We start from the raw sequence: 23,490 nt of genomic DNA on the forward strand, positions 1-23,490 counted from the left end.
GCCGCGGCACCCGGGGACCGAGTAGGCACTGGCGGCTCCAACGCGGCCAGGACCTGTCTGCATTTGGGGAGGGGGAAGGCAGAAGTGTTCAGCTGCGTAGGCGGGGTGACTTACTTTTCCCTCCTGTTAGGACTGGAAGTTTGTAATTCGGTTTATACGTTTTAATTCCTCTTTAGGAGATGAGATCGCTGAGGGTTAAATTAGTTTTCCCAAGACTCTGTTTCGCAAGTCAGCAAACTGAGAATAATCACCCACTTCCTAGAAGAACGCTGAGTTTTTGTTCTTCTTATTCAGGTCACATAAAAACCCCCTGTATTTCTACTTACAGATTGTATCTGTAAAGAACAAAAACCTTACTTTCCCGGATGCTTGTCCGCATGGATAGAGCAATAATCATGACTAATTCTTTAAACATCAATGAAGAAAACAAATAAGACATACAAAAAAAAAAAGCCATTTGAGCTGTTTAGTAGAGCCATAGTTAGCTGTCAGTTGTCATATAACAGTACTACAGAGAATTGTACTATCAATTGTATGCATCTTTCTATGTAATCATTTGCTTCATTGGTTGTTAACCACAGTGGAATACACCTGCAAGAAGGAATTCAAGGTCTTCTGATGGTCACCAAAGCAATGTCTTTAAGCAGTGAGAATGTGTGACGTGCAGGTAGATCAAGTACTGTAAATGTAGGTAGCATATTTAAAAATTTAAATGAAAGTGGTTTTAATGGTTTTAGCTTGAGAATGATCTGGATGTCGAGCAAGAGATGTATAGGATACTAGGCAGAGAAAAAGCTACTGAGCATAAAAATGGGTGAGTTATTTCTGATTTTGATACCAGCCCTTGGCTACCTACTGCTTAATCTCACTTGAATCACAGCCTCTCCATCTGTAAAGCGAGATTCTTAAGTAAAATGTGTTATATAAAAGCACTCGTGTTTCTTGAGAGTGTAATGGTACAGGCTGTTGTGCAGAGAAGAGAAGTGATTTTAAGATGAGGAATTGCCTGAGACAAGCGTTTTGCTTAACAGTTTGAGCCAAGATTTTACTCAAAGAACAAATTTTAACCCACTTTCAAATCTCACATTTGAATAGCTACTGAAAAATTCCAGTTGTTAAGTAAACTTTAAAGTGTCTGTGAGTGCATGTTTCCATAGCTCACGCTAACACAGATTGCATTAGCTTACAGGTTTTTAAAAATTGTGACTACTATATCAGATGTCTAATATTTCTCTGTTTGTATCTCTGTGCTTTCTGCTCCTTTGCAGTGTATTTTAAACATAACCAATTTAGTTATAAAATAGTTAGGTTCTGCCTGAGTGAAGATAAAATTCAGTATGGATTGCTAAACTGCCTGAGAAATCTGCTAACACCTGGATGGCTAGTCTTGAGCTTCAAGCAGTCTTGGTAGCATAGACTGATTGAAGTCTATGGATAAAACAGAGTATTGTTTTTTACCTGTTTGAACAAGTGCTTCCAGATTGAGGGTCTGTCTTTGCCTTTCACCTAAATGCCTTTCACACATTTCATTCTTTATTTGGTCTTTTTTATGTAAAAAAGAAGCTGTTAGCAGGAGATCATCATCTTACATTTATAGATGTTCATAAATTAATGTAATTTATTTCCAAAAGACAGATGCTAAACAGTGAACATATGAGAGGATCATTTTATCTGCCGGTGATAGGTTGAAATAAGACACTAACAACCCAAGGAAATTCTCTTACTGCAGTGAAAGGCAGTGAAAAATATAGCTCCCCGTAGTAATGCTATTAATTATTACTTGCTCTTATGACCTTAGTTAAGATTGGGCTGTGTTCTTACATGTGCTCTTACTGAAACAGTTTTGTGATTGTCACGAATTAAAAATAGGCAGGTATTTTTACACAGTATGTCTGAAAGTTATCACAGCACTAAAATACCACTTCAGTGTTGTTGTAAATGTGTTGTAAATGTTGTGGTGTAAACTTCTGGGTTGCCAGTATCACCTTCTTGTGAATAAAAACTTTGATGCTTAATAGTATTTGGGTAAAAGCACTGCCTGATGGGTTAGTTTAAAGTCTGTAGGTTCATAGCAAATGACTTGAGAGATGATTGAGGACTGGTTATTCATATAAATGTTTAGAAGGTGCATGAAGTGCARAAGTCTCCCAGGACCTGCACACAGTAAAATATACCAACAGTGTCACAGCTAAGGTAGACAACTTCTTAGGTTTGTGCCAATGCAGATGGGTGTAATTTTGAGTTATATAGCTTGCCAAGTTTTTCCAATGCTGTTTCCTCCCTTGGACAGCAGATTAATTTAATACTGCTTGCCTGTGAAGTTATATTCTCTGTCAGTTCTCTATTTCTGTGGTKTAGTATGTGAGTTCCCATTCCAGGTGTTGATGTCAGTATGGGTTCTGTATTAAGTTGGTGTAGGCTTGTGGCAATGCTAGGGATTGCAGCTTTTGCTAGTAAGTGATGAAAATACAGTTCAGAGTGTTAAGTGAGAGAATCTGATAAACTGAGATATGAGAGTTCTGTAACTAAAGGAGAATAACTTAAAACACTTCGGAAGTATAGTTTGTACATGTCAGTCAAGTGGGCAGGTTACAAAGATGAGCTGTCCTCCCCACCAGAAATTTGTAGGGAGCACTTCATTTGAGTACTTTCCTAAGCTGTTCAAGCTGTTTCCCTTACAAGATATTTTATTGTGAAATCAAGAATGAAATTAGAGCTGTATGTTCCCAAAATGTGAAAGATTACTGTGCAAGATTCCTCTCTTAAATTAGTGATAACTAGTTTTTTGGACTTCGGTGCAGTGTCAGTGAGGATTTCTGAAACTACTGATCAGTATGGCCACACAACCTGGTATATCTGCAAGTACTTACTATGCAATACTGTTTTGCTGGCCAGCTGCATGTTACATAGTCATAGATTCACAAACCAGTTTGGAGAATGAGGTTCTGCAGTTATTCTAGCTGATCACATAGAAATTTAATCCACACGTGCAGAATTTTCATCAGATCCAACATAGGTTAATATTTATCAATGAGTTTTAGGTTATCTGAATGCTCTCTAAAAATGTTCTGAGTCTGATTTGTCATATATACTTCACTTACTATTTTGTTTGGATCAATTTTTTTTCAACCTAAACTCTTAATCTTAGTTACTAATACTTTATTTCCTCCTTCCCTTTCTTTCTGAAGCCTGTCTTGCTGGTAGATGTGACCTTTTCGGAAGGATTTATTTTTGTGTGTGTGATTTTGATATGTTTACTTTGGTGTATCTAGTCTGCTTGTCTTATGTGTTGTAGTTATTTTGTGTCTGGCTGTTTCATGTTTAGAAGTTTGAAAATACAAACTTTAAGGGCTAGAAATCAGTGGATTTTTTTTCTTTTTTGAGAGTCAAAAATCGTCTGTAATAAGATCTTAAGGATTAGGGTTTTAAAGACACTCCCACCTCGACCTTAGACTTTGTGATTTGTGATAAAAAATTCTGAGTGCTGTTTTGAATATCATAAAATTTTTGAGATGTGAACACCAAATTGTGATAGCTTCTGATAAAACAGCCTAAGAAAGATGAGGGCTGAGTCTGAGGCATTCTAATTGCCCATATTCAGCTCTCTGAACAAATCCTGTGTCTGCTTTYCAGCTTTTACCTTAATCTAGGCTTGTAAATCTTGTAGATGGACTCTCAAGAACTGTTCCATTCCTAGTATGTGCTATTTCATCCGTTTTCTCCTTGCCTTGTTCTTCTGTCAGCTAAGTTCTGGACAGATCTGTGTCGCCTTATTGACCTGTAAAATAGCACATTCATACAGCCAGTGGCTTAACTGAGACTTCGGGAGTGTTAGTATAAAAGAATAGAGAAGATCAGTATGTCCCTATGCTGGGCAGTTTCCTCTCCTTGGAAACTACCGGTGTGACTGTTCTTACCTGCCACAGTGGTATTCATACATGCATCGAGCCATTTTGACTGCTAGATGTTGTGCCATCCAGAGATGATTTAGAATGAAGAAAACCTAATGTCTGGAGCATGTTTCTTCAAAAGCTTGCAATCGCATCTGTGCTGTGGCCTAAGAGGTGATAATTGCCTATTACTGTAAAGCCACTCCTGTGGTTGTTGAGCTGTAAAAACAACACAAGTGTATGTGATACTTCCTTCTATGTATACGATGCTCTTCCAGTTTTCAGCTGTTCTCAACTCATGGACTTTTTGATCCAGACCTGTTTTCTATGTGCTGAGTGGTTTTCAGTGGGTGCTCTTACATGAATCGTGTGTGGGTTGGTATCCTCTTGAACCCTTATGTTTAATTTAGGCATATCAACGTTTTTATGTACCAAGTATTTACATGTTAAGTTACTAATTAGTGTAACTTGAGATAATATCCTATGAATGAAGTTCTTAGGTAGACAAGGAATATCAAATCATTTATGGCACTGAAGGAGTCTTTGGAGCATTATAGATAGGAAAATGCCCCCTTTTTAATACTAGTGCAGATAAAATARCTTTTAAGTGGTTTAAGTGCATCAAGACCGAGGTGTTAAATATTAGTTTAACCAATGTAGTGTAACTATATACCTGCAAAAATTGTGCAGACATGTCCTGGTTTGAAATGCCTCTTGGGATTTATCAAAGTCAACTTAGAATCATATTTGTCTGTGAAACTTCTGTGTGATGCAGCTGAGATCAAAAATATGTTCTGTGATGTTCATATTTGTGATTGTGATAATTTCATGTATAACTTCTCATTTTTTTCCTGCATAATGAGCTATTCTGACTTTTTAGAATTTTGCAGGTGTTTTGCTCAGCATAATGGCAGGTGGCAAGGAAAGTTAAACTGTATCTCCAGCTGTTAGCGCAAGAGTCCTGTAAAGGCAGTTTGCACAAACTTGTAATGTGTACAGTTACTCACAGTTCTTTCTACTGTGTTTTTTCTCTGTTCCTCAGCACCTGAGTTAAATGAAGTTTAGGATATGTCAAAGTTTGCAGTAAAGAATTAACATCATTATTCCTGAAGTGTTCTATTTGCAAAGAATCCAGATTCTTAATATTGAGATGATTATTTCCCATGAGTGCATGGGTCTGTAGTCCCAGAATACAAATTGGGCTCATGGAAAGGGTTTCACCACCTTTTGAGCATTTCTTAATTAATGTGATGGTAGATCTGTGAGAACAGCATTGTCTGCTGGTGAGAAGAAACCTGTTCTAAGCTGAAAGGGAACCTTGTCCCTAGTTTTAAAGTCTTAAGCTTTCATTTCCTTCCGTGATAATGCATTTGTGTTACTCGTACAATTTTATTAGAAAACACCACTGCTGCACCCCAAACCTACAGCTATACTGTATAAACAGCATAGCTTTCTAATAATTGTACCTTCTAGTACAGCAGTAGAAATTTAACTTTATGGTGACTGAATTATGCCACAATTCAAAGCTAAGTGTTAGATATATTTTCACGCACATGGTTTGTCTGTGTGCTTTTTGAACTGTTCGTTTAACACAGAAGATGGTAGAGAAGGGATATGATACACAGGATTTTTCATTGGTCATATTTCCCTTATGCTAACAGGCTGGAAGTTACCTGTTCCCAAGAGAATGCAGTCAGTTATTTCAGTTCTTTTCTACTTTATTTTGTCTTTAACCTAATGTTAATTGAAGGTGGACTGGCACATCAGCCAATTGCAGAGAAGTCATTGCTTTATATGTTTTTCTATTTAAGAGGCTAATAATAAACTTAAGTTTAAATTTCTTTTTCCCAAGCTGTGGGAGAGCTCAGCCATGAATTTAGAGCCTGAGCTTGCACAACTAGCTGGTCTGAAGTTTTGTTCTATTCCTTCATAGGAGTGTTTCTGTAGGGGAGGTTCCCATAGGGATGAAGTTTACCTTTGGGGTGTAGAAAACTAATTAAGATCACGTACAGGTAACTGAGTTAATAGAGTATTGTCAGTCCCTTTAGGTTAAGCTGTCACTGTAACAGACACGGTATTTTGGATATTTAAATTACTAACATAGGAACTAAAAATAAAACTTCTTAACTCGGAGGGAGAAAAAAGAAATGTTTCTGTCAGTCAAGTCTTAGGACAATAGAAAAYGCTAGCATAAAATGAATGTGCAAAATTCATGCATTTGGAGATGCAAGTACACATACCTATATCTTCCTATCCTAAGTAATTGTTATTACATTGTCTATAAATTACAATTGTCTATAAAACAGTATTATTGTCAATTCTTCTTAGTGTTTTACATTATCACAGATACTGCTTTAATTTTCTTTGTGGAGGAAAAATGGTGAATGGGGCATTTTCTTTTTCTTCTCCTCCTTTAGAAATATGACTTACAGCTTTTTCTGTGCTTTCTTTTGCTTCCTGTAGGCTGGCACCRATGAGATTATATACACTGTCCAAACGGCATTTTGTCCTGGTCTTTGTAGTGTTCTTTGTTTGTTTTGGTTTGACAGTCTTCATAGGAATAGCAGGTAAGGATGTTGTCTTTTTTAAAAAAGATTAAGTTTTTGTTTGCTTTGTATAAATGTGTTGGTATTTACAGAGGTACTTAGATGATAGTGATCTTAGTGCACCCAAGATCTCTGAGGAGGTATTGCTATAAATCTACATCTGGTATTTACAGGGAGGGGCAAGCAACTGTTTATTCTGTTCTCTGGTAGAAGTACTACCTACACAGATTTGGTATTCGAAACTGCTTTGCAGGGGAGAGTAATTAAAATAAAAGAAAAAAGCTTCATTAGAACATAATTTTTCACCGGACTGCTACATTAATTTTCTTTCTTGTATATCAGTCTGTAAAATGGTGCTGCTAATACTTGATTTGCTCTGAGGAAGTTGATGATTGTTTGTGAAGTCTTATAAATTTTGGGTGATAAGTGCTACAGAAATATAAAATATTTTAGTAATGTGAAACTGTGAGCTTCTATTGTTGAACATGCACAAAATTAGTTCTCTAGTTTTGAGGACCTCTGTGAGAGTAATGAAATAATATAGAAGAAAATTTTTCCAATTTTTCTGAAGGACCTGCACTTGTAAGGTAAGTCAGCTTACTTGCTTTCACTAGAGTGTTGCCTGGCACATCAGGGTAGCTTTGTCATCACACAGTAAAGTGAGTAGTCAGAGAGAGGGGAAGGGAGGGAATGGTCATATTCATTAAGCAACCCCTTCCTCCCCTGCTTTGAGCATAATTTTAAGATTTTATCCTCTCTCCAAAATGTATTATTTCCCCCTTAACCAGGGTTTTCTCMTGTGTCATTTCTGACACCTCCCTTGAGTGTCCCTAGAGTTGTCTCTACCTCTAGAGTTGAGTTGTCTCTACCTGCCCTGCATCCTACACTTGCCTTTAGAATGAGATCGCCCAAGGAGCCTTGTGACTCAACCACTCCTGCCTGCCTTGGAAAGAAGGGGTGGTTAATTTGAGGTAGCTGTTTGGGTTTTCATGTCCGTCTATGCCTCATAGGCAGTGTGCTTTTCATAATAGCCTTAAATAATAAAATATATCCACAAAATAGGACCTTCCTTTTCTGCTGTTTGATTTATAGTAGAAGCCTAAGGTCCAAACAGACAGTTTTTCCAGTTCATAAAAATAAAACACTGATATTCCTGTGACTGTCTAATGATGCTGAAGGGCATTACTTGGCCACTAAAATATTACATGAATACATCTATAAAATCACATCTTACATGAATGATTAAACAAAAAATGGAATGACTTCGGTGTCATTTCCTATTTGGTTTAAAAAGTGACCCATACTTATGAGTCTGTGTTTATATATGATTCTTGTGCATTGACAGTTGCAAGAATGTGACAAAAATATTTTAATTTGAGATGGGGCAAAGAGCAGTACTCCTGGAAGAGAAAACTGAGTATTTTATTCCTAATGAGTAGTAATCCTTGACACACTTAGTGGCGTGCTGCGTTATGTCTGCCTGTGCATTGATGTGATGACGTGGTGCCCTTGTAGGGGATGTGGCTACGATAAGCCATGTTCAGTTGTCTGTTCCGTGTTGGGGTCCAGTACACACTGCGATTCCCTTCAGGAGCCAGGACTGCTGTGGAATTCTTGTCCTCAGAGACTGGTTTGCTGGACAGCTTTGCTGACAGAGCACGGATGCAGTTCATTGTTATAGCTTAATTATTTTTAAAAGAATGCTGTTTGCCTTGGGAGGAGAACCCCATGCTTAAACTGTGGTAGTTTTCATGGGTTTTGTTGACAGCTTCCTGCTTCCTGTGAATAGAGGGAGGGGTGCTCCCAAAACAGTATTCACTCATTAAAGGTGCAGTCTGGGTAAAACTCACCAAACCCACTAAGTAAATGGAAAGGTGGGAGATACAATCCTGTCTGCTATGCTACTTGTATATGCCCTTCCCCATACTCAGCATCTCTAGCTGCAGTTTGGGAAGCCTAGCAGAGGCTTTCTCATCTGAGAGCAGGTGGTTTAATCTGAGGTGGCTGTTGCTTTCCAGTTCTTGTAACTCAGGGCAGACGCAGAAATTTTTTTACAAGTTTCGCTTACTCTCCTTCCTTTTTCTCTATATGCCCATGCCATCTTTGGGCATCTTGGGATAAGTCCAAAGAAGATACAGGATGCAGAGCTTCTTTTCCATACCTGAGCATAGTTTTTCTGTTCACTGATTTAGCATGGTTCTTTGCTTTCAGGTATGATTCTGTTGACTTGGCAAGACTAAAAGGAGCAGTGCTATTTAATGACTGTTTTTTAAAAGGTGGACCTAGACACTTTTTAGAGGTGTGAAGTGATAGGACGAGAGCCAATGAATGCAAGTTGGAACATGGGAAATTCCAATTAGATATTAGAAAAAAAAAAAGTTTACCATGAAGATGATTAAATACTGGAACAAATTGTGTAGGGAGGTTGTGGGAATCTCTGTCCTTAGAAGTGTTCCGGACTTGACTGGACACAGCCTTGAGCAACTTGATCTGATTATACCTGTTTTGAGCAGGGGGTTGAAATACATAACCTCTAGGATCTCTTCCAACATAAATGATGATTCTATGTTTCCCCTATTATTGCATACAGAATTAGAGGCAGGGTGTGGGTGGACAGGTGCAGCTGATAAGTTTTTTTTGAAATGTGTGTGACTCTATACAGACTGACTGGAGGTGCAGTTGAATGAAAAGTCTGGGAGCGAACTGAACATCCTCTACAACAATTGAACGTGAAACTTCATTGACTAAATGGAGTGTGTGTTTTAAGAGAAATTCTTTATAGAACTTTACACAATTAATATTTATTTATGTGAATATATAGAGATGTGCATGTGTACACATGCACACACTACAGTTCCCATGCTTCTGTAGAAATGGATGCCCTCCCTAATTGGAGTAGTCTGAGAACTGTCCTAAACCAACATGTAGGTAATTTTGCTTGAGCAGACCAATATGATTCAAAATCCAGCACTTTCCACAAAGTACTGTTATTGTGATTATACAAACAAATACACTACATATGCGCAAAAAAGGTACTAGCATCATGTAGTCAGATACAATGGGATGCTTTTTGCCTAGCATCTCTGCAGCAAACACAATGCAATATGGACATTACTAGCTAGTACATCAGGTAATGGTAGCTATTTGGCCATAGCAACTTGGGAGTTCAGTGCAATCTAATAAGCTGTTTTTTCAGGTGTGTTTTGCAGCCCTTTGAACTTCAAGCTGCTGTACCTACAGTGCTACTGGTGCTTAGCTATTTTCTCTGTAGCTGAATACTTTCATGACTGCAGTGTATTGATACTTTAGCTTGAGAAGAATACCCAGTGGTTTGGTGTAGTAGTTTAGAACAGGCATGCAGGGCTTCTGACCTAGAGTTTTTGATTTCTAATTTATGTAAACTGTGTAATCGTACTTGGAAACACTATGGCAGAAATGCTTAAAGGAAATCAAGTACAGATAAACAATAAGGTCAAGATTATTAAGATAGTTATTTGTCTAAGTGACTTACCTTTCAGCTTAAACACTGGTAAAGTGGCCTATTATTTACCTGCCTCCCAGGGATGTTTCGTATTGTACAATCTTTTGAAATACAATATTTATATTGTTACTTATGAGTAGTATACATCAATAATCCTTTTTTCCCCTCTTCTATATCATATAGGTCCTAATGTCATTGAAACTTCCGTAGCAAGAACTGACTTAAATAACAGCCTAAAGGTAAGAGTTAATATATATTGCTGGATTACATGAATGGCTTTATTTTGTGACATTTGTTAAACATTCTCCCCTCACCTCCTCTCTTAAGATTATTTTAAGCAGCTAGATTTTTAATGGAAAACTACTTGGCTTTCCAGCTTGAAGTAGAATGTGTGGTATTTTTACTACCACTGTGGTATTTCAGCAGTGATACTGCAGCAGTTTCTACTCTTCCGTGGGCAGGTCACCTGTGAGCAGGTGAGGCAGAGAATTTTGTGGTGGAGTGATGTTTCTTCACAGTAGTTGATGATAAAGTAACAGTGAGTGTTGACTCCCTAGCGAGCACATGATGCCGATTTTTCTAACAACCTCGAAATAGAAATTGAGAGCAGAAATGGAAAAGCAATGCTCTTGGTGACAACCGATATTCACCTTCCTTTGATTTTCCTTTCTGTCATCTGGGAAGGAATGTTTCTGTGTCCTGTTAATTGTTCACGGTCCAGTGACCAAGATAGTGAGATTCAGCTTGCTGACATGAACCCTTCATATTCATTTTTTTGGAAAGCCTTCCTAGTAAGCTCTCATATCTTAGTTCTCCGTTCTTCTGTCTTTATTTCTGCCTAGCTCTTTGCTGTCAACTTCATATCTGAAGTAATTTTGGTAAAAAATACTGAAACGTTTTTTTGGAAGTGTAGTTTCTTTAAATGCATTAAACGTTTTTTATTTTGTTAGTCACCTATATATGTTTGGATTGATAATGTATTTTGGGTGGATTTTTTAGAAATCTGTTTCTTTTATCAAATAAGAAAAATTTTTCCTGCATGTAGGTTTTATTTGATAATGATATATTCARTGCTTCTGAAATTAATGTAGAATTTTTAGAAAACCTGATGGAAAACTAACTACCATTTTCATACTTGAAAAGGTTTAAACTGTGAAGCAGTTTGAGGGCCAGAAATCTAACTTGTCGTGTACAGTGCTAGAAATAATTTTTTTATTTTCAGGCTAAGTCTCAGGATTTTGTCTTTTTATCTCTATCTTTCTTTTGCTGCTACTTAAGTACTCATRCCTCTTCTGAATTCAGTGCTGTGCCAGAAATGTATGCTGTTTGAACTACTTCTCTGAAAGACTTAATAAATTTAAAGTAATTTAAGTTCATTGGGATGTTACCCATACTGTCAACACAGTAGCGTGTATTAAATCTATTCCCCAAAAGATTGTCGTGCACATAGCTGTAACATGCCTTTTATTGTTACCTGTCCGGATGTACGATATAACAGAATGACTGTCGGACCTTGTGGGTTTTTTCTTTTTCTTTTCTTTTCTTTTTTAACAGCTGAAGCCATTTAATTTAAGTTCACCACCACTGTCTACTTACAATCAGCAGCTGTGGTTGACCTGTGTAGTTGAGCTGGATCAGCACGATGGTGAGAATCTTACTAGTTTTTCAGAAAACTGCTGTAGCAACCTAATTATGTGTACAATAGCTGTAGTTTCATGTGTCTGTCTCATATGTGATCCTGTAGTGTTATGGCTGTTGTTGGTGGGTTTTTCCTCTGAAATAGCCTCTCCCTTTCTATCCTCTGTACCCCATAAAGACATGGACAGAACTGGCCTTGAGAATTGGAGAGGCAGCAGCTGTATGGAATAAGTTGTTTGTTATTTCTGTGAAAACAATAGTAGATGGAGAATCTGTGTCTCTGCTCCTCCATTTTTGGGACTATTATATGTGTAGATTGTAATAATATTAATTACGCAATAAAATGACTATAAATATGTGAGAAATACTGTATCAGAAACTGTTAATCTGTACAGATTCAGTCCAGGCATTTGTCACTAACTGCCTGAGTATATAAATAAAAGTATAATTTCTTTTTTTCCTACTCCAGTAAAGTATAACTGAAAAACTTCCAATAATCTTTTTGACATTTTGTGTGTTTTGAACTCTATTTGAAATTTCATATATGCATGTAGCAATACCTTAATCTTTTCTCTTTAATTGCAGTATCCTTCAAAAAGAATGTTACTATGACAGTCAAAGTGCTTGGAGTGGTGAAGGATGGAAGCACACCCTATGTTAATAATCAGGTTCACAACCGGACAAGATTACTCAACTGTGCACAAGTACATGCCTTTTTAAACAAAATTTTGATGCAGAACTTTTTTAAAACTTTGTGTGCTTGTTACATGACATCACAAATGAGAAACGTGTTTCTGATAAGGAGCTCTCAAGGAAGAGCTGGAGTAAGGTTTCATTTATAGTAGCAACTGTACTAGTAATCCTGAGCAAGGATCTACCTGCCTATTTGTCTTTTTTTTTTTCCCTCCAAATGTTGCCTTACATGACTCATGTGTATTACCCCTGGTTTCTTGTTAGCCTAGCTCTCCGACAGCCAACCAGTATGTGCTGCTTAGTCAGTTAAACAAATCAGTGGTATTGCAGTAAAAGGTACTGTAGTGGAAGATTGAGCACTGAACTGCTGGGGAGAGAAGAGTTCTCATCCAACACCTAGCAGAGTGTCTGGCAGAAATCCTCTARAATCTGCGTTCTGAAAAAGCCAATTTTCTTTCCCTCTTAGAGGAAATGTTTAAAGTTTTGAGTTTCTGGTATAATTTTAACTGGAATTTTTAAACTCGATTCAAATCATTTAGGATGGACATAGCTCAATTTTTTTCCGGTAGGCATCTAGCATAAATCAAGTGTTTGGGACTTTTTATATATAAAATCTACAGAAATTGTAAACAGATATAATTGTACACAGCAAAAGACTTGTGCTTTGTTTTTCTCTTTCCTTGTGTTAACTTTWAAAAAAAGAAAAAAGAATTAGTATGAGATTGCCCCATCCAGTGACCCTAGAGTTTGGCTGATAGAGTTATCCAGATCCTCCCCAGAGCTGTGAACAGGTTTTTTTGCCAGTTTAGTGAAAGGTTAGTCTTATTTATTGGTTCAGCCTTTGATTCTGCTCACTCACTTTGTCAATTTCTTCTGCTTTGTTGAATATCTTTGAATGAATACTGTATCTACAGGGCTTGTTTGAGTAAATGTTCTGAGTGATCGAGATTGGTGAGACAGATAATAAGTATCATCCGTATCTGACCATTTAAAAAAAAAATAGCCTAGACTACCAGTGCATATTATGGAATAAATTGAAGGCTGTTACATGCTGTTCTTCATTGTGTGTGTTCACAGAAATGTACTGAAATCATTGTTGCTCACCTTGGATACCTGAATTATACTCAGTACAACGTATTTGTTAACCTTGAAGATCTAAATAAGTTAACTTATACTATCCAGAATATTACTTTCACAGTAAGTATAAAGTTTTACACTAGCAAAGAAAATCTTTTTTTTTTAATAACTAATGCTGTAGAAGTCTGCTTTATCCATAGTAAGAAAAGTTACCTTGTTTTTGAAGATGAAACATAAAGATACATCATAATTAAATTTCTTATCACTGCTAATGTCAGAACTATTGTAGCATTTGCTGTTAATAGGGTCAATTTGCCTAACACTATGAAGAAGGATTTTTCTTTCAAAACAGCTAATGCTGTTTGCTGGGATGGACAATTTTAGTGTAATTCCTGAGAGACAATTAAGAATAGGCAAGCTAGGCTAGAACATCTGGTTTGCTTATAGAATCATCAGCTCTCTAAAGCATGGTATCTTTTTAAGCCTTTCTGGTAACTTCATCTGAATTAGCAAAATTTATCCAGACTTTCTAAAAGCATGAGCTAGAAAGATTTAACAAACCCAAAAGCAAATGAAAAAAAAATTTTGACTGTGCTGCTGAAGAAGAAAAAATACTTATTCAGCTAAAATAAGCAGGCCATCCTTAATGAAATAACTAGCTCAGTTCACAGCGCTAAAKAATGTTTTCAAAACATTTGCTTTACCAGTGTGAGCTGAGTGACTCCAGAAAGAAGTTTAGAAATATTTGCATTAGGAGAAGATGGAACAAAGCTAAATTTACAATATGGGTTACTATATTATGTTGCACCTGTAAGTAGTATTCTGTGTATCAAAGCAGATAGAAAGCAACAGGCGAGAATATTATTGTAAAGAAAATTTTTTTAATGCTAAGTGAACTCTTTGAATATTAATATTACAATACTGTTGTGTATAAAGCACATTATTAATAATAAGCTATATTAAAAAGAAACCTCTCAGACTCTTTGCTTAGTCCCTGATTTTAAACGTGGTGAAGTGTTGGAGCATTTAGTGGTTAGGTTTATCATCTTGCTTTGTARGCTACGTTTAAGGCAGACTTGCATGCAAAAACAAAAAATCCCAAATCCAAAGCCATTGCTTGACCACAACAGCGGTCAGTCTTATTATTACAGTGGTTTGTAGTGATCCCAGCTGAAATCAYAGATTGGCTAGTGTGTAAGGAGGTTCTATACATACATAATTTTCACTCTAACCCTACAGTTTATAAACATCAGTCAGAAGTCAACAGACTAATTACATAGAGAGGTGAAGCTTCTTGTCAGATGGGCAAAGCATATGTTGTACCAAGGCTTGTACATTTCAGAAGTAGTTTCAGAAGAGGAGCATGCAGCATAAAAGATAAACCATCAACAGAGCAGAGTTTATGCAAACTGACATGTTAAAATTAATATTTCCACTCTCATAATAATTAGAGGAGAAGAGCATTTTTTTGCATCACCTATGAAAAAAATCATTATTTCTCATTAGCTCGTTTGTTCTTCTTTAACTTGTTTTTTTTTTTTTTTTTTTTTTCCCCACACTTCTGAATGAGAACAAGCTTTACAAAGACATGGTCATTACAGGAAGCATGACTGTACCATATCAGCTTCTTTGTAATCAATTTATGCATCTGACATTTGAAGTAAAAGGAACATACTGGAATTAGTTAATTGTTAGAATGCAGACTTTGAATTGACATGAGATTAAAACCAATGAAAAACATCCTCTTTGTAGGGATAAGTGCTTTTAACATATGACAGCACATTAAGTACGCTAGAAAATTGCAAGGTTAAAAAAAAAAGCAAGGATGTTACGCTGCTTTAGTTATGTTTTTGTTTGGTAGTCCTGTATTTTTCAGAATATGCCTTAACTTGAGGGAAAATGGTTACGAATTTGTCTTCATCTTTCTCCAGTGACATGGTGGAATTTGGCTATACCTTTAAACTTTGAAAACCAAGAAAATCTTTCAATATTTGCAAGATGGGCATGGGGTATGTATGACATCAATAATTAATCAATAATTAACATTGTTCGTGTTTTTTTTTTTTTTTTTGGTTTGTTTTCTTTTAGTGGAAGACCTACAATCCAAATTTTTCGCAAGTGGAAATCTGGTTCCGATTTGTCTTTGTAGTTCTTACTTTCATGGTCACGGTAAGATTTTGTTTCCTTCTATGTAGGCAGCTGATGATATTTGTCTTTAATGCTGTGTTTAGTAACTTAACCCTTGCAGTAGAGTTAAGATATCACAGAATGGGTGTAAAGAATGTTTCTAAAGATGCTTATTTAGGTGCTGCTTTTGTTTTTGCAAGTGGAATTCAAGCACTTTAGGAAAACAGGATAAATAGGGAAGGCTTGCTTTCCTAAACTCTAGTTTTTGAATTGAACACACAGAACTTTGCTCAAAGTGAATTCTGAATAGAGGTTAGAAAAAAAAATTTGCTGCAGAGATACTCAAGTCATGGGAGCAGGTTGCTCTGAGTGTTTGTAGGCTCTCCATCTTTGAAGATGATCAAAATTCAATTGAATATGACCTTAATCTAACTTCAAAGCTGGCATGGCTTTGAGTTGGAGGGTTGAACCAGATGACCTCTAGAGGTCCCTTCTGATCTAAATTACTCTATGATTAAGACCATCTGGCTTTGCCCATGAAAAAGTAGTGTTTTAGACACAGACAAACAACATAAAACTAGAACACAATTTCAGAATCAAGGAGCTAAAGCACTTAACACTTGGTATTTTTCTCACATATGTGATGTCACTCATATCAAGCAACCGTGAACGTTGTATAGAATCTTTTTTTTTTTTTTTTTTTTTTTTTTTTATGGATCAGTTTATGCAGAAGTTGTTGATGGTGTGTGAGCAGTAATTAGGCAGCATTTTTCACACAGTGCCTATTGGTGTAGTAGTAGTTGACTTCCTTTTGAGGTTGCCTGAGAGAATAAGTAATTTACATGAGTGTAAGCTGGCACAGTGGGAGCAGAAGTAGAAGCTTAGAGATGTAGCTCTTGTTTTACAGTGTTCTCGGTACCAAAGACCTCTTGAAGTAGTGTTTGCAATGTGCTGTGAGATTTCTTTATTCTGATTAAAATCGTTGTCTGCTTTCTTTCCTTTATAATTTTTTTGTTTGTTTTATAGTGTCTGTTTGCACATTCTCTACGAAAATTTTCCATGAGAGACTGGGGTATTGAACAGAAGTGGATGTCCATCCTTCTTCCCTTGCTGCTACTTTACAATGGTACTTGTATCTTGGCATTTTTATGAAATCTCCTTTAAAAATAAAAAAAAGAAAAGAAAAAAGCAGCTTAGCCATCAACTTATAAAACTCTATTAAAAAAATCAACACTGTAAGTGTATCAAATTCAAAGGCATAATCATTAGGTGGATTTCATTCTCATCAGTGATCAAAATGTCAACTCTGTTTCTTTAAAACTCTGAGTGTAGTAAGTGGCTGCAATAATACTAAAGTTTTTGTATAGTGACATATGGATGCAATTGCTGCATTTTCCTGATAAACCTTACTACTTCATTTTTCAGATACTCATACTTTAGTTAAAAATGGAAACTGCTTTTAGTCTGCCATGTAAACCACATCAAATTCTAGTGCTGTCTATCAGTATTGAAAGAATATTTGGCTTTCAGTCAGGCTATGGTAATTTTTTTAGGTCATCACCAAGAACAGTGGTTTAGCAGAAGATCTGATAAAACATGCACCCTTCTAAAAACCTCGGCAACAATTTTAGGGTATTTCTGTAACACAGAGGATTGCTGCTGGAGGCCCCATTTCCTTTAAATTGAAGTTTTCTGTACTTTGACTTACTGGTGTAATTTGAAGAACCTGATTATTTATTTCTCTGAAGATGGATTTTGCTTTACTTCATAATGGAAAGGATTGCTTTTTCCTCCTCTATTAAACTTTTTTTCTTATTTTGTTACAGATCCATTTTTCCCCCTTTCTTTTTTGGTGAACAGTTGGTTTCCTGGAATGCTGGATGATCTATTCCAATCACTGTTCCTGTGTGCATTGTTGCTGTTCTGGCTTTGTGTGTACCATGGTATAAGAGTGCAGGTAGGGGTGCAACAGTATCTAACTAGTATGTGCTCAGAAGACAGTACTTGTTTTTCAGTTTTCTCAAAAAGTGAAAAATTAAAATCTGATATAAAAGTAAAGATGACATGTATTCTATCCTCAAAATACAATGTGATGCATGAGGCTTTGGGATTAAGATGATCCATGGTAAAGTAGATTGTCTTGTTGCTACTGTGTCTAAATGAGATAGATGGGACAGGTCACTCTAAACTATTGGAAGACATATTGCAGAATAAAGATACCATTATGCTTTGTTCTTAAATGGTTTTGTTGTTCTATATAGTGATTGTTTGCTTTTTCAACCACTTTAAAATATTGCATGAGAAAAATATTAGCTCTGGAGCATGTTCTGATAGTTGCAGTATCAATGAAATAAGGTGAGACCTTATCAGTAGGATGCCTGAAATTTACTGTATCTTAAATTTAACACAAATGATGACACAGTTTTATGTATTCTGTAATCATCTGTGCAGGTTGAAAATACAGAGGGCAAGTCTTTTCATCTAATTGAATGAAACAAGAAACAAAGAAAATAGTTATTTCATTGAGTCAAGAATAAATCTAATTTCAAATGTGGTTCATTCCTTAACCACTCTACTGTTGTCTTAACAGGGGGAAAGGAAGTGCTTGACTTTCTATCTGCCCAAATTCTTTATTGTTGGGCTATTGTGGCTGGCCTCTGTTACATTAGGAATATGGCAAACGTAAGTAATTTAAAATTTAGTATATGAGTAATGAGCTGAAGGTGTTTAAGAATTAGAAATTGTTTTTTAATTAGTAGTATTTGTCTCTTAACACTATGATTGTGATTTGGGAATGGATAAATTACAGTGCTCAAATTCTTATCTCTTTCCATTTTGCAAAAAGTTATGACTAACTTGAAATCAGAATTCTCCATGGATGATCTAGTAGTACCTAATTCTATAAATTGGAGTGAGAGATAGAAAACACCACTTCATCAGTATCTTTTGGCTCTCTGTATTACACCCTCCAGCATTATGTCCTAATTAGCTTTTAGTGTTCCAAGCAACAGTTTCTCTGCAATTAACTATTACACAGTTTGATGAAACTTTCTCAACCGTTCAGCCTATGTGTTTGGTATTGATACTGCTTAGCCAAGCTATGCTATTTCTCCTCAAAACTTGGTAGTTCTGTTTTTTAAATTTTTCTCTCCTAATGCAGTCTGTTGTGTTAACATAAAGGGGGCAGTATTTCCCACCTAGAAAACTACCTCAATTTTCATACATTTGTAGATTTTGAAATCGTGCAAGTCTCAACTGTTTGCCTCTTATTTTATTTCTTCAAAGGAAGAAATCTCCTAACCTTCTCCATGCCACTGTTCATCGTTGAAAGCAGTGCAGTTGCAGGAAATTCTGGTGCTAATGCCCCACCAGCAGAATTGGTATGAGGGAAGGGCGTATACTGCAGTTTTTGCTTAAGGATAATTCTTAACAGCAAGGATGAACTTTAAACACTGAATCTCAAAGGCTTGTAGGAATCTTTAAGGTTATACAATTTCTGAAAAGTAAGCAGGGAGATGAGAGCTGTTGACAGTCCAGATCCCCTATACTCTTTGAAAAGTGGGGCTTGAGAAGGAGGATGTCATGAAACATAAATTGTCATAGCTTTGTTGGAATTAATGGCATTGCATCAATTCACACAGCCAAAACTTTGTATAATAATGTGAAACCTCTTCTTTGTTAGTGGGTTTCTTGGTCAGTACTTTTTTTTTTTGACCTTGTCTTTTGTAATGATGTGAGTACTACTTTTCATTTTGAATCTTTTTCTAGTGTTAATGAAGTACATGATCCTACATACCAATACAGGGTTGACACAGGTAATTTCCAGGTAAGGCAGAAATTTTTTCCTCCTACTAAGCTGTTATATGTAGTTAGGTAATACTAAAAGAGGATTTTGTTCTTCTCTTAAAATATAAAGCTCAGTCTAGAGAATACCTGTGCTGACTGAGAGGTCTTATTGTGATGAGGGTGCTGGAAATGTTTCCATTTTGCTTTGTATCACACACTGGCTTACATAGTGTGCCTTATTGAGCTCCATCCCAGAAAGAACAGTGAATTGTCTTCCAATAACCTTGGGCATCTGGAGACTCAACAGCAGAAGTACAGTCATGGATTCATGACTATTGGGATTGAAAGTCAATTTTGTACGTCTTTTTTCTTGCCAAGATCCTCTGTCCTAGTAAAATTCTGCTTGTTGTAGGGGAAGATCTGATTCATAGAGGTTCATATATAATTTCAGGAGCTATGTTTTCAGACAAACACAGAGATTCAGCTCATTGTGAACTCAGTGAGCAAAATGACCTTTGCTAGTAAAAATCCTTTCTTTACATTCCCTGTTCCCCCAAAACCACAGCCATCATCATTTTCTACTTCTTTTCATGGACCTAGTTTCTCTGAGGAAAATTCCGTATCATGTTTGGGAAATAATGATTTCTATTGGTAGGATATTATGAATAAAGAAGGAATAGGCCAAATATTGTTAAATAATAAAAAGTAATATTCTTTTCATAGGGAATGAAAGTCTTCTTCCTTGTGGTGGCAACCACATACATTCTCTACCTTTTGTTCCTGATAGTGAGGGCATATTCAGAACTTCGTAACATGCCTTATGTCGGTAAGGAGTATTTCCTTTGATTATGCTCTGAACAGGCTTTTTTCTTACAGAATAGTTATAAACTCTCAAATAACAACTTTGCTCATTTTTTTCAGATCTCAGGTTAAAGTTCCTGACTGCATTGACCTTTGTAGTGCTTGTCATTAGGTAAGGTTTTTCAAAGTACGTTTCTCAGAACTGTAATTTTTATAACTTTTTTTCAGGGCTTTGAATACATTTTGTTGATAATGAAATTGTCAGTGAAAGTCAGGAATGGCTTTTTAGTATGAGAGCTATGATGAACATTTCTTAATTTTAGAACCATTTCTGAGGCTTTTAGTGCTAGCTTTATATTAAATCCATTACTATAGTAATACACTGCAAGATTTGGAAATTCACTCAGCAGTAATGTTTTCTGTACTGCAGAGAAGTCTGCAGTGCACTATTCCCTTCTGTTGGAGCTTTCTAAGTTTCCTAGCAGAAGCTTAGAATAAGGTTTTTAGATTATGGTTAACGTTTGTCTCCCCTCCCCAAGCTGTTGTTTCAAATTGCTGTTGTCTCTTGGATTGTCTGCAGTGGTTGGAATCCAAGAAAAGTAAACCATTTTTCTCTCCCTTTACTCAGTTGATTATTGAATTTTAATATAAAAAAATCTTAATTTAAAATTATGAAAACAAATGTGTCAAAATAAATGCATATCATGTTAACATAATTACTTTCTCATATACTGTTCTATCAAAGTGCTATTTCAATGTTGCAGTTTAAAGCCTATAGGAATACTATGTCTTTAATTTTTTCCACAGCATTGTTATACTCTATCTACGCTTTGGAGCACAAGTTCTACAGGACAACTTTGCTGAACTGTCGACTCATTATCAGAATTATATCCTTGTGTTGTGATATTGCTCTGTGAGGAGTGTTAATTTTTTTTTTTTTTTTTTTTTTTTTTTTTTTTTTTTTTNTTGGTAAGGTGATGATTAAAGATGGTGTATTTAGGGACTGAGACTTTTACTTTTTATATGGGCTTTTGAAGTCCAACTCCTTCTGACTGAATTTTCACATTGTCATGGCTGTTCTTAAGGATTGTCAGCTGAGATAGTTTCAGTCTAATGTGCTTACATCATAACTKCAATTGATAATTTTTTAAAGGAATGAAGGCCTAGATGTGCATACATTCAAGTCATTTTAACAAGTTACAGTGAAGAATGTTACTGTGCTTGATTGTTGCCTGAATTCCGTTTGCTGTATAACTGTCACTGGCGTGGATACCAAAATACTTGAGAAACTGTTAGTTTAGAAATCACTGAAAGTGAGTTTGTGTATTGTTGCTAGTCTGTGGGTAAGAAGTCATAGAATTTAAATGATAGGAGAGAGATCATTTCTGATACCTGTTGGCAGAAGCTTTCTGGATCCTGACTATAAGATCCTAATTCATTCTGCTTTCTGAAAGTGTCTGTGTGACTGCAACTGCTTTCGTTACCAGTAAGTTTAGGTATGTGTTAGGAACTAGTAGAAAACAGTATAAAAATACTCAACCGTTTTCTCAAGATGAAGGCAAAAACCCATCTTTAGAGTTCTATCTCTAGATAGTCCTTTCTCCTTCCTTCTTAACTGCTATGCCAACCAAGTACTTGTTTTTTTTTAACCAAAGAAAAGCTCAACTTCTCACTAGCTCAGCTTTCTTTCAGCAATGGAGGCAAATCTCTTTCATTTTACTATGCACTCTAGTAAGAGTAGATCTTATCTCAGCAAATAATACTTGCGGTAAAATTAGAGCTTTGTCTTCAGTGTGAGCTTTGCCTCAGAATAGCTAGGGTGCATTAGTTACTGTTCAGTTTCAAAAATACAATTTTGTTTAGCCATTCATGTTCTCAGACTTTAACTAGCATCTTTCCATTGGAACAGCTTACCTATAGTTTATATCCTGTTTCAAAAGTTATATATGTATGGAGCTATATTGAGCAATATCCTTGACACTCATTACCAGCAGAATTCTTATCATTTTATGGTTTATTGAACTTTTATCTCTACACATTAGCCTTTGTGTATTCCCCCTCAAAGAATGCGCTATATGGTAAGTGTAAGCAGTTGTCTGGCAATTCACATGACAAGAGCTGGCATGTCAGCACATAGTGTRTAACATCCTTATATTTTGATTGTCTCAATACTCTTTCAGTTTGCTTTGTATTAACATAAAGGAGAAGCTGCACTGCTTCTGAGCAATTTAGTATTGGACATTTGAAAGAACACATAGCATGTATACAACTAATCAGCTATATCAGAATTCTTATGCTCTTCTCTGACCAAGCTTACAGTCGATGTGATGTTTGTATATAATGTTGTAACTTTTGAAATGACTAACAGACAACCCTTAATGTGTAACAATACTTCACTCCTACTTCAGTCTAACAATAAGGTTAATGTATTGGTATACTTGATCCTCAGATAGATAATACAGAGATAGAAAAATAGGAATGAAGATGATCTCTAATATGGGAAGAGAGGAAAAGAGAGCACACAATCCTGCATGGGGAATTTTGGGGAACTCTATGGGGAGAGGGAGATAAAGGGAGGAATCTGTGGCACTTGTGTTTTTTGTTTTCCTAAGTAAAAGGTGTAAATCTGATGCATGTGCTGTTTATACAGTATTATCCTTCTTTTACAGATAAAGATTCTGTAAAATAAATATTTATACTGAGTCAGCTTTCTATTTTAAGCATGGAGTTCAAAATATATTGGAGAGTATGCAGGGAGAGGGCACTAAATTTTGGAGCTGGTTATTTCACTCTAAGCTTTCTAAACTTGAGATGGATGGAACTTGTACAGAAAGGTGTTGTTTTTCCATTAGGAAGGATGAGACAAATGGCTGGATGAGGATAAGTTTTCTAAAAAAAAAAATGTGGCTGGATTGAAAAAGGTACATAGAAGATCTGAAATAAAAAGCTGCCAGTAAAAAAGATGTTTGTGCCAAATTACTGAATCGTATTTTACTTGTATACGGTTACGAACTGYAGCTAAGCAGCAACAGGTTATGCCAGGAGTGAAGGCCTTATACCAAGGCAGAAGGAATTGTCATAAGTTTCCAATGGACAGTATGTACTTCCTTTCCTCTCATCATAAGCCTTTCCTTCACTTATTACAAAGATGAAAAATAATTGGCTAGTGACTAACTTACAACTTCGATYTACTCTTTTGTAGCTTGGAAATAACCAAAAGGATTATGAAGTCTACACTCTTCAAATAAGGATATCTTGACTTCATTATTCTGAAATGCAGGTTGAAATAACATGGATATCAAAAATTGCATGCAGGAGGAAATCTGCTTATATAACATGAAGCATATCTCTCTGAAAATATGGAGAGAGAGTTAAGTCATCTCCTTCACTCTTAAGAACACCACTGTATGGTGGCCAAAGAGAGAAGAGTTTAAAGGAGAGACTTCTAGCT

At 36.1% G+C, this 23,490-nt stretch overlaps 1 protein-coding gene across 1 annotated transcript in view; it reads left to right on the plus strand.

Annotated features, from left to right (window-relative positions):
* Positions 1-23,490, plus strand: part of TMEM181 (transmembrane protein 181) — a 37,767-nt gene that overhangs the window by 9,189 nt on the left and 5,088 nt on the right. Inside the window, exons 2-15 of the mRNA XM_085298010.1 lie at positions 6,354-6,457; positions 10,101-10,156; positions 11,472-11,562; positions 12,141-12,259; positions 13,326-13,445; positions 15,414-15,494; positions 16,479-16,578; positions 17,279-17,409; positions 18,043-18,134; positions 19,221-19,278; positions 19,962-20,064; positions 20,160-20,211; positions 20,847-20,926; positions 22,028-22,117. Of these exons, the coding sequence (XP_085154136.1) occupies positions 6,364-6,457; positions 10,101-10,156; positions 11,472-11,562; positions 12,141-12,259; positions 13,326-13,445; positions 15,414-15,494; positions 16,479-16,578; positions 17,279-17,409; positions 18,043-18,134; positions 19,221-19,278; positions 19,962-20,064; positions 20,160-20,211; positions 20,847-20,926; positions 22,028-22,117 (1,267 nt within the window). The 5' untranslated portion in view covers positions 6,354-6,363. The remainder of the gene's footprint in view (positions 1-6,353; positions 6,458-10,100; positions 10,157-11,471; positions 11,563-12,140; positions 12,260-13,325; positions 13,446-15,413; positions 15,495-16,478; positions 16,579-17,278; positions 17,410-18,042; positions 18,135-19,220; positions 19,279-19,961; positions 20,065-20,159; positions 20,212-20,846; positions 20,927-22,027; positions 22,118-23,490) is intronic.

The sequence above is a fragment of the Rhea americana genome, unplaced genomic scaffold (assembly GCF_003343005.1).
Source record: "Rhea americana isolate MKP2758 unplaced genomic scaffold, rheAme1 scaffold_134, whole genome shotgun sequence".
In the NCBI taxonomy this organism is placed as follows: domain Eukaryota; kingdom Metazoa; phylum Chordata; class Aves; order Rheiformes; family Rheidae; genus Rhea; species Rhea americana.